This window comes from Cryptomeria japonica, chromosome 3, assembly GCF_030272615.1.
Source record: "Cryptomeria japonica chromosome 3, Sugi_1.0, whole genome shotgun sequence".
In the NCBI taxonomy this organism is placed as follows: domain Eukaryota; kingdom Viridiplantae; phylum Streptophyta; class Pinopsida; order Cupressales; family Cupressaceae; genus Cryptomeria; species Cryptomeria japonica.
The window spans coordinates 921,945,539-921,959,530 of record NC_081407.1 but is presented as its reverse complement, the minus strand read 5'-3'; the positions used below and the strand labels follow the sequence as shown (position 1 = coordinate 921,959,530).

The 13,992-nt window shown below is 32.7% G+C and overlaps 1 protein-coding gene across 1 annotated transcript; it reads right to left on the bottom strand.

Moving 5' to 3' along the window:
- Positions 1-377: 377 nt before the first annotated feature.
- Positions 378-1,329, bottom strand: LOC131040659 (glucan endo-1,3-beta-glucosidase-like). Its single transcript, XM_057973618.1, has one exon. It carries the CDS (start codon positions 1,324-1,326, stop codon positions 382-384), a length of 945 nt encoding a protein of 314 aa, XP_057829601.1. The 5' UTR covers positions 1,327-1,329; the 3' UTR covers positions 378-381.
- Positions 1,330-13,992: the final 12,663 nt, after the last annotated feature.

Here is a 13,992-nt window from a genome sequence, read left to right as displayed (position 1 = left end):
TTCATGGTATCATAAAAACTGACTATTTATCTATGGACAAGGATCTCCTCATATAACATTTTAGTTAGGAGTGCGGACAACTTAAAAAATTGACTTCGATTCATATGAATACTTTTCTTAGTATTCTTAATAAATTCAAAATATCTATTTAACCTTCTAAATATATATTTCATAAAATCATATTATATTTTGAATTTTAGATGAATGTAGATTGAAATATTTATTGAACATACGGCTCCTATGTAAACAAAAGAATGCTGGAAGTGAAACATAAACAATAAAACATATTGATATGACCAAAGAGAGGTGACTATTATTGACTTTGATAAGCTGCATATTCTGCAAATAAGATCTTTATAATCCATGAGAGGCTCGCATTCCTCATCCAAAGGAGAAATCGACATGGTAAACAGGGATTTCATCAGGATAGAAGAGTCCAAAATGGCGTTCCGTCTCTTGGCCGAACTTCAAGTTCTCATTGAAAAGGCCAAAAATGTATGCATCGATTAGCCTTTCTGGTCTCCTTGGTGTTCCTTCCTCGGACAACACATGCCTAATTAGATTGTTATTGTAAATCCTTGCATTTTCCATGTTAGCCGCTTCTTCAATTCCTCCCGACTCCGAGGGCCACCCGCTCTCAGTCACCATTATCTCTATATTCAGATATCCCATTCTCTCCACGGCTGCAATCAACGAATCGATCATTGCGTCGAACAGATTTTTATACAGAAGACCTCCGTCGTTCACTACAGCAGTGGACGACCTAAACAACGCGTAATCTGATGATATCTGGGCTTTGTTGTCCAGGTAGCTGAAGTATGGATACACATTTGCCATGAAAGGAGACTCGTTTTCTGCCAGGAAGTCGAGTATAGACTTCATGATATCCTTCACGTCAGCACGAAATTCTCCCTGTGAAGGAGGATATGAATTCCCTAGCACGGAAGATGCATGCGTTGTAGAAACTTTTATATTGTTCTGCAGATTGGCAGCTTGTATTGCAGCTTGAATTGTTTTCATGGCTTCGACAAGATAGGGAATATATTGTGAGTTTGAAAGGACTTCGTTTCCTACTGCAATGTATTTGATGTTGGTGGAGGGATAGAATGAACTAATGTTGTCCTTCACCCACCCGTTTGCTGCGGCTTCATCACCTGCTATTATTTGAAGCTCATCGTTGCCCACTCCCACAATAACTTCAATGCCTGTGTTTGCCAAGGCTCTCAGAGCTATCTGATGTGCCTGAAAAATCCTCACTTTTCCAATGTTATACATCTGCAGTAGATTTACTACCTCTTGTGGAGGCGGAAGATTGTCGGCCACCATTCCATAGCACACCCCAACTGCAAAACAAATAAACAGATTCTTTAATGTAATGGGTGATAAAGTGGATCATTCATGATAAAATATAAATAGATCAAGATTGGGTCAAAAGAACCCAGTTTAATTCTGATGATAAAGTAGAGAGGATACAAAATAAATAAAATCCACTTAAACAATACTGTTGATTCCGACGAACATAGCGATTTGATGCACTGTTAGGCAAGCACTTTGAGATTAGATCATGTAAACATTTTTCTATCATCATATACTATGATCCACAATGAGTTGCTAGAATATAATTCAAAACATTGAGAAAATAAGACTGTACATATGATCTAATTCAGAAATAACATGAACTGTGAAAATTTAATAGCTTTAATGAATATCTTTTCCCAATAGAATTACCTCTGGACGCCATGCTCTTGAATGTTTACCAGTTACTTTGTAGATGGCTCTTGCTTTATTTACTTTAAGGATTGTACTTGATAGGAAGGTGCTCAAAGAATTTTGTTATATGCTGTGCAGACCAATACACATAAGTTTTTACAGTGCAGTTGCGTAATTGTTTTGCTTACTACAAAACCAGATAGTCCAGGCGGTTGGCCAATCTAATCTAGTACGCTAAAATTCTAGGTTTGATGTCATGATGGATAAAAATGGGATGCAGTAAACTCCAAAGTTTTAACACCATTCTCATCAACTTCATAGTTTTCAGGTTGTAAGTGGAAAATCTGCGGATAGGCTTTCGCATTTTCTTTTTAAGTAAGTCACGTTAAACCCTTTAAGGATTTTGAGTGTCCAACTTAGCCGCTCAGCCCCAAGTTAGTGGAGCTGTCATGCTTCATTTTGAAGCAAACGTCTGCAACATTGGAACCGACGTTGATAAAGTATTTTTTAATGCCAATGGGACCCTTATCACCGTCGCAAAATGGATTGTGGGTACAATGTGCATTAAAGAAAATTTGGTAGTGTTGAAAAATGGACTGCTTGCTTGGTCATATAATCTCTTAAGTATAACACATTTAAATACTGAGTTTTCATTTATTTTTCTTTCTAAAGTGGTGCTTTTAGCACAACGTTTATTTAAATATATAAAATCTATTTTTTAAAGGATAAGCAATTTCATATTAAATATGTTGTTTGGGAATTCTATTGCCTTCTCCACAATATTGTGGCTTAGGATTTCTCTTCAATTTGTCAATAAACTATTTTCTTATGTGTTAAATTGATTCGCATGCCTTACAAAAAAAATGAAGTCTAAAAATATTTCATCAAGCATCGTATCAACTTAAAGGTGTCTTCTAGATGCACAACATCAAAAGGGATAGATATTGGCAATCTCTTCATCATGAGGGAACCAATTCAAGTTCAAGGAACTTTTTTCATCAAAAATATTTTGAAAGCTATGAAGCCTTGACTTCTCTAGGCAAAAAATGATTTCAATTATGGCATTTGAATTAATCATATTTATTTGGTGGTCTTATATTTTAAAATCATGACATAAATTGCCTCTAGCCAAAGTGTCATTGATTTGTGATTTGAAGTTATTTAATTGAGGATTTAGAATACTACCAAATATTGTTAACTAAGACATCAATATTTTTGTCTTGGGAAAAATATAAAATAAAGTTCATGTTTTGTAATCCAGACTAAGAGACTTTCACTTTGCTATTAATGTTATTTCTCCCTAGATGTTTCAAAAAATTGGTGCTTTCATGCCTTGGTGGAGGGATTGGAAATGCTATCTTGATCCACCATTTTATAATTATAAGCCCCATAAAGATATTTATGGCCTTGTCTTTATCTTCCTATAGTTGGTCAACAAAATCAAGGTTGGAAACCTCAATCTTGTCTTGGTAGTTAGTATATATAATTCTAAGTTACTTGGTTCGCTATTCTTAGGCCTAAATTAGCCTAGTTTCTCAGTGCATTCATTTTAATTATCTTTCACTTTGTTCTAGCATAACACATTTGAGATCCTCATCTCCATTATGTATTTTGTCGATAATTAGATACTCTCAAGTATATTTCCTAGTTTTGCACCAAAGCTTAGCAATCTTGGAATTTGATTCATGATTTATTTAGGTGTTGTATATCTACTCCTATTTAATAGCATATAATGTTGTTATGGAATTGGTCTTGTTTCTCTTCTAAGATACCTAGGTTAGACATGCTTTCAGGGTGTAACTTCTCAACATTTACAAAGATACAAATGTAGTTCTTCTTTCAAGATGTTTAGTTGAAGTTCATTTCTTTTTTGTACACTAAAACTATATTTTTCTCTAGTGTGCTTATGAAAATTCAAGTGCAAGCTAGCAAAATTAAATACGAAGTGACACATTTCCATGACCTTTTAAATCATTGGATAATGGTTCATGCACTATCGCTAGACTCTCTACCCTCATCCTCTCTTTCTTAAGGATGCAAACACTTCTTCTAGACTTCTTAATGCAATAATTAATTTTGATGCAAACACATGGGACTGCCACTTGGCATTAATGCATCATTCCAAGTGGTTGAGGACATTTGGGAGGTTGCTTTTTAAAAAGAAAATAAGGGTAAACAAATAAGAAATAATTAGATTAGTTTTAGAATTTTCAAGTTGAGAAATAAATGAATGTATTTTTTAAATGATAAGCTTACATTAGTGCGATGGTACAAAATTCTAAATTATCATTTTATTATCTACAATCAAATTTTAGTATTAAGACGTTTGGGGATGGAATTCTTAATAACAAAAAATTTGCATACTCGTGTCATTTCCCACTGGGTTTTTGGTATTTCTTTAATAAAATGCTTTGATACATTGACTAGAAACAAATAGCATATCTTTGTAGAAAAGTTTGACCTCTTGACCTATCCCACCTAACTATTCATTACATATATTCCCTTACCCTATTCACATGTTTAGGCATTTCGATATAGTTTCCATGTTTATTACACCAATGCATTCTAGAAACCCTTAGATGTCATGAAAGTGGAGAACCGTTACACATCATATAGACAACCAAAAGAGTATAGTTTTGCATTGCATTGGGTTTATGTTCAAATTTACAAACGTAAACTTGACTTAGAGCCATTAAATTTACCTCAAGCTATGTACAATTCTAATGTACGGTCTCAAGTATTTTAGAGACAGAGATGCACTAGTTCTAAAACATACATCAATTAGGTCTTACAGTATCTTGCAAAGGAAACCATTCTTTAGCCATAGAGCTAAGAGTTATCTACTTGCAACTACTTTTGTTAAAGCACATGTTTCAACTATTAAAATTTATCATTCCCAACTATCATCTCTTAATCTAGTCTAATTTTTGTTTATGTGAATAAATTCTATTCGATTGGCCTAGATTATAGATGAGGCATATTTATTTTCCTTTAAAAATTTTGTGAACTATAGGATCATGACTTCTTTCTACAGTTTTTCATAACAATCAGATTTACAAATCTACAATTTTTAAAATTTACATTCTATTTCATAATCTAAAATGTCTTTCCCACTTTTTTGTTTCATTTAACATGTGGGTAACAAATACCATAAATCTACATCAATTTTTAGTTTATCTTTTGAAGTGCTAAAGTTTGCCATTTTTAACTAAAAAAAATTTATTTAGAGAAAGTTTTTAAAAAGTACTTAAATATATTTATATGATTTAAAAAAAAAATGACAGCCTACATAAGTATCTTGGAATTCCACTCTTTGTCCTTTTCATTTTTATATAATATCATTTACCTTCCTTATTTACTCAAACTCTAGCAAGTTATTCATATTTCAACTTCGACAAGTATTAATAGTAGTGCGAGTGATCTTTCTCATGCTTAAAGGTGTAAGTCCTTACATGCATAGTGTTCTTGAATTAGCAAACTCATTTTCATGTACACTTCCTAGTCTACTTTCACTCTTCTTTCCAAAATCCTTTTTGTTGTTTCTCTCCTTCCCTTATATTTTTCCCTTTATCTCTCTAAATTATATGAGAAAAGATAGGAGATAGATCATATGAGTTATGTTAGCTTTTACCTTAGCCTCATTGACATATCCTTCTATAGGAACCCTTCCATTTGAAGCATATATCCAAGACACTAATCCATATGTGTGTAGTTTTCTCTTGTAAAGCAAACTTGATTGGTTTTATGGTTTTCCTTTAAAGAGAATATGTTGTTTCCTTTAACAAATCGTAGCTATCTAATCATAAATTAATATTTTAAATTCATAAAATGCACCATTCGCTTCTTCCATTTCTATGTATCATGATAGAATACTAATTTCAAGGCAATAGGTACCAAAATGTCCATGTATTTATTTTCTTGCTGGTTCCTATTTGTACTCTTTCAAAGGCACCAATTATCTCAATTCTTAATTTAGTCATTTCCTACCTCACTTCAGATCCATAATTATGATTCAAATGATCTTGATCACATATAGAGTAAACGAAAATGGCTCATTTTCTTATTTCCATATTAATCAGGAATTAGTACTCAATATTTCTTACAATTTTAAACTATATAGTTTTATTAGACCTATGATTTACTAACTATCTAGATTCCTTGCATATTAGACCTATGATTTACTAACTATCCACATTATGAGGATTAAATTATTAGAATACTTGCACAGAAAAAATATCTAGGTCATTTTGCATTAAAAGTAAGATTGCTAAAAAACTAGATAACTAGAATTAAGAATTTTTATCCTTGGCTGGTGTACTGTCTTAAATTGTAACTCCTGTTTGAGCGACTGTCTTATTGTGTTTTCTCCTAGCTCTTATCCAAGCATATTTTTGGAATTTGTACTACAAAATTGTCATCATATGATCGCATGGTGATCTGGGTGGACAAGGGTGCTACGCACCCTTGTCCTAGTGGATAAGGTTGTTAGACACGCTTGTCCCTCTCAAAGGGGTGCATTTTTAAATATGTCATTGCTCGATTCCCATCGGTTGATCCCCAATCCTGATACCTTAATATGATAGTTGGAAGTTGGCCTGATTTATGTAGTATGTTGACAACACTCTATAGGATCATCATTTCAATTTATTTTCATAATCAACATCCACAAGCATCCACATACATCATAAGAATCCATCAATCAACATTTCATCTCACCATCTACTTCAATATATGAGCATTATGGACAAGCAAATTGGAGAAGTCTTCATGCAACAAACATTTTCATGATTAATTCCTTTATGTATTGTCATGTCATGTTATTACATCAGTACATGTGAATATATTGAAAGAGCATTGCATCATCACCATTATCAACTACATCAAGCTTGAGATTAATAACATTCATCCTTTTACTTTAAAATATTTTCTTTTGAATTTATCTATTTCTTTCAAAGGTTAATTCCAACCTAGGGTTTGACCTAGGAAATCATCCATAAAAACAACATTTTACACTCTTGTGTTTACGGGTGATACGATTTGGAGACAACAGTTATACATGTGAGAAGAGTAGACTGAGGCACATAGTACCAGAGTTTTTCAAAAGTTAAAGCAATATGCATAAAAATGAAAAGATATTTTGATATTTAGCAAATTAATAGCAAGTTGTCGGTGAGTTTTGAGCACAAAACCAACATTTAAGACAGTTACAGGTCATGACCAGTGCCTTATCCATTAGCTACCTAAATTCATAAGACATAAAATGAAAATATAACAAATTTTTATATAATACCATGAGATCTTAAAAAATATTGCCTTACAATGTTTCTCATATGCATATCCCAACCCAAACTGCTTATCTGAATCCCTGCATAAGCCCTACCACTCTTCAATTCCACTCAGGCATTTAATTGACCCCTTAGATCAAATCATGAAACAAAAATACATATACCACATAAGTGCAATTAATGAGAAAACCATTGATTCTACTCATTCAAAAACAAGAAAGAATCACACACTGGAGAAATGGGTTTGAAACATGTTTTTATTTACTTAATCTGCTGCCTTCTGTTACAAAACATTTTACATATAACTCCTTCAAGAACCTGCATACAATGTGACCCTAGAATTACACTATTTTCTCTATAAATGAATTTTACAGCTTGCTCCCTTCACCTAGACTCACTATACATGACTAAGAAACTGGAACAAAATTTTGCACCAAAATTTCTAGACCCCGTCTCATGGCCTTGAATTCCCTTTTATAGAAACAAGTGAGCAAACAAGCTTCAAGCTAGAGGAACACCTGTCACTAGGCTATAAGACCACTTTTGATTCTAATTCTGTTGTTCCTTGGCTGCAAAACTTCAGCTTCAGAATCCGTTTTTGGACACTAACTCATTATCTTTTGAATTATTCTCAGAAATAGTTCTTTGATTTACCTTACTGAGAATCCCTAACAATATGCATCCTTGGCTCTTGTTGACATGACCTTGATCATTCCATTGCCAACTCAGAAAGAATCCTTATCCCTTTATGCCTCTGAAAATCTTATCTTCTCGTTGCAGTGGCAATGAAACTTGCTGAGATGGCTCCCTTGGAACTACCAGTTTTGCTTGTTAATGCAACTCGACCAAAAAAACAACCTTTTGAATATGTATTTTGAATATCAGTCGGCGTCCAGGTGTCTTGACTTGTCCTCCTTTATCCCATGTCGACAAGCTTAGTTCTTTCTACCTTTATTTTTCCACGCGAGTGATAAGCAAGCAGCCTGATTCGCCCTTTCGAAATACATTTCGAATTTATATCGTAGATCTTATCCAACCTAGTGTATCATATGATCACCATTGGTCAATTTGATATTAACGTTCTAATGTGGCATGTGGGTCCATCGAAAGCCTGACTAAGTATCACCAAATTACCTTCCAACTCAACTCTTTCAGCGGTCCCACTGTCGGACTTACTCAGTCTACCTAGGAAATGTGGCATCATCTCGTGATGTCGCGATCCTTATCTTCCTTTGCGGGATTGTGAGGGCCATCATATATGTATTTCTTTTTACGTGTCGGACACAATGACTGCCTAACATTTGCTGCTAACCTTCGAGCACCTTTCTGCTTGGGTTAAAACATCACCGTCCACTTGATGCACGTGCAAATTTATAAAACTTTTAGGAGATCGATAATTAATCATAGAGACGTTGGGCAAAATATTAAGGCTGGACTTAGGAAAATTTATCAACGCCCGCTAAAAATATCAAAGGGGCCAGATCATAGGAAAAGAACGTAGACTTAGGAAAAAAAATTGAGGCCGACAAAAGAAATAACACCTAAGAAAGGAAACATGGTGCCTTCAATGATGAAAATGACATTCACTTTTAAGTGAAAAAGGTAATGAAGAAATATAACAAGCTTTGGGTTTTGAATAAAAGACTTACTCGTATATACGTAAACCTCAAACCCTAAACCTTGAGGGCAAGAACAAAGAGCATCATTAATTCAAAATGACTAAAATTTTGACAGGGACACTAAATTTTTGCATAGTCATTTTTAGGACTATCAGGTGTATTGATAGAAACATTTAAAGATTATTTTTACTCAAAAAAATGTAATTAAGTTTGTTTTAAAAAGAAAGATCTTGTTGAAATAATTTAGAAACGATAATCATATGTTTTTCCATTCGTTATTTTATGTATAAGTATAGTTCTTATGATGATAGTTATTATGACTATGATACGGTTAATTGAAAATCTACCAACTATATTCAAGTATTCCTTCTTGTTAATGGTTGAAATCATTAAGCATATATTATACATCTCTTAAAAAGGGATATATGTCTTTGTAATATTTAAATAATCAAGCCTTAATGGACTAAAACAACTCAAAATTATATATTTGTTCTTGCAATCCAAATATTTTTTTAGTTATCTCCGTAGATATTTTAAGTTTTATTTATCAACCTAATTTTACTCTTAACAATTTTATGTACAAGAAACTTGTTTAACATTCAAATTTTAATATTGTTTAATTCAATATACTATCTCAAAATAATATTTGGTTATTCATCTTTGCCAATCTCAAAGAGCATTTAGATTAATAATTTATTCTATTTAAATTTAAATTATTTCTAAGTTACTAAATTAAAATGATTAGATTATTAAAAAAAATTAAAAATGAAAGGATTAAAAAGAGAATCCAAATTCTAAATTTTCTTGGACATGTGTAGATTTATAAAATGCTCTAATCAACTTTAAACTTGTAATAATATGACTCATCATCATGTAGTCACTTTATTGTTGAAATATAAACCTTGAAGGAATTTTTCAAATGAAATCCTTGTAAAATAACATCCTTTTTCATAAGGCCACCATTACCATGTAAAGATTCAAGCTTCCAAATATGAAATATTACTAACATTTATTAAAGTTTTTAAACATTCATAATTAAATTACAAATGAATAGATTAATTTAAATCTTTCATACTCAAAATTATAACAAAATTTATTGATGGACTTAATAATTTTTTGTCATCTATTACAATTCTATTGTAATTCTATTCTACTCTATATCTACTTATATTCTAATGACATTATTTTTGTTCATAATTTGGGATATTTATAACACTATTGTAAAAAATGACTTAATCACAACATTTATTATTATTTTATTGGCAAATGTTAGAATATGAAAGTGTGTAGGTAGTTATATTGCATTGTCCTGTCAGTTAGAAAATGGTTATGTGCTAAGATGTTAGCCAGTTTTGTTGATTAAAACAACCAAATATTCCTATTTAAAGTTGCCTGAATATGCATGTATAAGTGATCATTGAATAATCATAAAAAAATTCCCCTCATATCATATGAGAGCATCGAATAATGGTGTAACATTTATTTTTTAGTATATGCACATATGGCATTGGGATTTGTAGAAATGCCATGATAAAAAGTATTAAAGTCATTATTGGAGAAGTCTGGCATGTAGATATCCAATTGTGGAGTAGGTGAGGCATAATCAATTGTAGAATTAGTCAATGTGAAGTTTATGTTACTTCACATATATGAATGTTCAAGGACATTACATACTTGATTGATCATGCCATCCATGTATTGTTAGGTGTGAAAGATTGATATTGATATTATTTTGAGCTATGGCATGAAAATATTATGTATAGGGGATGCATGGACAGAGACACCACGATGTGAGTAAAAGATGGTTGGTGAATAGAGGTTGAGGCGCCTAGAAGTAGTTGTCTATGATACAAAATAATATATCTAGTTTAGTGAAATTTTTGTTGGATTGTAAGACCATCTATGTTTTAACTTTATGAAGGCCCTGGGGGGATTAAGGTGTCACAACCTTTGAGTCCTTGCATTTATTTTTTGAATAATGTAGGATGGAAATATTGTTATATCCCGAGTTCCTATGTTTAATAGGTATCTTTATATTTTTGTGGGTCCTATATGATAGGAGAATCCCACATGCATAGTGAGGAGGTCACGATAGAGTGCTACTTGTCAACTAGGCACTTCATGGGACATTTGTAGCTTGTGCCTTCTACTTAGAAGTCCACCAGAGTACCAAATGTCACTTGGGCACTCATTTGAAGAAATAATTTTTTGAAAACATCCTGGAGTAGCACGAGATGGTAATATGTGTCAAGGCACTTTTAAGTTAACCATAGCTTCATCCGTATTTGGTAGCAAGTTAGCAACCACTTCCAAGAGTCAAGTTTAAAAGTTGCTATTGTAAGTTGAGTTGTGCATGGATGCAACTTTTAATTTTGTGTTGTCTTCATCAAATGGTATTCCTTGAAAGGTGTAGTTATTTTTGCACAGTGTTGCTTGCATATGGTAGATTCATGATTGAGTGTTGTATTTAGAAGTTGCTTCTTTGTGCACTCAAAGCTCTATGAACATGTGTTTCTAGAGGAAATGCTAGTGAGAGGAGTTCATTTTATAGCATTCATGATGCTATATTATCGAGCTAAAATGCCAATCTCCATAGTTTTCAACAACACATGTATTGTAACTATACGTGTTTTGTTGAAAACTACAAATGATCTCTAGTTTTGGAGTGTAGGATCTTTTACCCAAAACGGTTTTTCCCACATAATTTCTATCTTTTGTTCTTCTATTTCATCATTTTTTTATGATTTAAAAATGTTGAATCTATTCGTGCATGCTACTAAAACTGCTTCATCTGCCAGGAGCTAAAATTCCACTCACTTTACTCTAAGGTTTTAATAGTGGGAAATTAACTATGCTTGATATTGCTTTATGGCATAGTAGTATGTGATTCTATTAGATACTGGATGTGCATACTAATCTTGGATGTTCATCCCAAGATTCTCAACTTCCCTTAAAGACCTAATGGAGATCTTTTCATAGTGGTGAGCCTAGCATAAATATACTGGCCAAGCTACAACATGTTCATATTAAAAGTGTTAGATCAACCTAAACTATTAAAAATGTGAAGAATTTGTCATAATTTCTTTTAATTTTTGTGGCAAATAAATTGTTTCTACACCTTGACTAGTGATGTGTTACCATTTCAACGTAATCTAAATAAGAACTTTATCTTTCTCTGATAAAGTTTTAGGTTTGTGTAAAGTTTGGCAAGAGGGTAACACCTACGCCCAATAGAGAATCTCTTCATTCCTTTAGAGTTGGCTTCCTTTTAGTGGTTTTTATTTGTTGGTTTTGTTTCTAGTCTTCGTGTTTGCTTCGTGGTTCCTTGCTATTTTTTGGTATTTTTTCTTTAGCTAGGTGTGCATCTCTCATGCTCCCTAGGTGGCACATTTATGTGGATATTTAATGATATGGGCCTCTCCCACTCTTAATTAATCATAACTTGTGATCCTTGGAAGGGTGTAGCTTTGAGCTAAATTCTGGAGTCCTCCATCCCAAACTCTTGAATCATATATTTTTGAATTATTTGACAATAATCAGTTTTAACTCGTTAGAGAGTTCCATCAAGTCGTTTCATGACCATTAGAAGGGTACAACTATTTATTAAAACCTCATAAACTTAGTAGACAACAATCTATATTTTACTCAACACCAAATCCCTTACCTGTGTAGAAAATTCAACCTTCACGATACGTGTATTTTTTTCAAAACAATTAGCATAAAAAGAGGAAAGAAAACAAACCAAAACATCTTCTCATGCAAAATATCATCTTAAGGTGAAAATATATCTTGAGATGATGAAAATTCTTCCATCATGCACTGCCATGTGCCTTGAAATGTGAAGTCTCAAAGTACAGGTCTATTAATTCAACCAAAAGAAGAATCGTTGATAAAATATTCATCATCAATTGAATTTTCATCCTCAACATATACTAATTTACCTTCACTCTACCTAGAGTTTTCCTTTAATTACATAATTGTTTCGAGTTCTACATAACTGAGCTATGTGACCCTTTTTGTTACAGTAAAAATATTTAATTCCCTCTTTGTTAGGACTAGACCTTTTACTGTTTCTTCATGAATATAGTGCATTATCCTATTGAGAATCATATTTTATTATCTTTTATTAAGCTAAAAGGGTTGGAATCATATCTCTTAAGGTTTGTGAAGTCATTTGACTAACTACGGGAATAACATTAACTATTGTACTTTCAAGGAAAACTATTTAACAAGATAGCTTTGCCATCACCATTATCTATTGCCTCCTTGACTTCTACTAGTTGCCTAATGAGAGACCTAAAACCACTTATGTTATTTGAAATTTTGATTCCATCTTCCATTCTAAAACTGAATAATTAAAGTTTTAGGGAAAAAAACGCATTAAGTGATTTTGCCCCAAATGATTTATTCAGATTGTTCCAAATTTTATTGGTGATTTGTCTAATTCTATATGATGTAATCTAGAGTTGGAAAGAGAAAGGCCAATGATATCCATGGCTTTATCATCTCTACTATTCCAATCTAATAACTTATTACATCTATTGATGGTTTTTCTTTTCTGCTTACTATCCTTATAAAATTGTATTCATTAGTTACATTTGAATTTTTATTCCCAATTATGGAAATTGAATCCAAGACACTTGTTTAATAGAATCTCCATAAAAAAAAATGCAAACAAATACAATCCTTGTCATGACAAAAAGTATTCTTCTTATGAGTATCTCATATAAATCTCTAATGAATCATGATGCTATTTAGTATCAAATAAATTCAAGTCATCTTACCTTAAAAAAAGGGGTAAAAGAGAAAAGAAAGAATTGAAGAAAAGAAAAGAAAAAGAAAGAAGATCATATTTCCTCGAAAGATTCCTCTGATTGGATTAATATTACCCACCATTGTTCAATTCGGCAGTAACAACTACCTTCTATGCAACCCAATAATCTTTTATTTCATACATTGCACCAGTCATTCTTCAATCGATTCACACACATATTAAGATTATGAGACAACTTCCAAATGTAACCTCTGGTAAAATACGCTTCGTCTTAAAAAATGGCATAGAGATTATCTCAATTCTCACAGATGTATGGTTCACTATATTTAAATGCATATCATTGCGCCAACCTCCTATAGATATAGGAAATGGCTCATTGCTTCATAATGCAGATTGGCGTTGCGGACTGCGGTCTGAATGTTTCGCATTGCAGGCACGAGATATGAGACATATTTCTCGTTTCCGTAATGCAACACCTCTTTTCCCACTAAAATGTATTTGATGTTGCCCGCAGGGTAGAAGGCGCCAAAGTTGTCCTTCACCCACCCGTTGGCTGCCGCCTGGTTGCCTGCTATCTTCTCAAGCTCCTCGTTCCTCGCTCCCA

What these genes read in the sequence shown, in the direction of transcription:
- LOC131040659 (XM_057973618.1), bottom strand. Translation starts at nt 1,326, where the DNA reads ATGGTGGCCGACAATCTTCCGCCTCCACAAGAGGTAGTAAATCTACTG.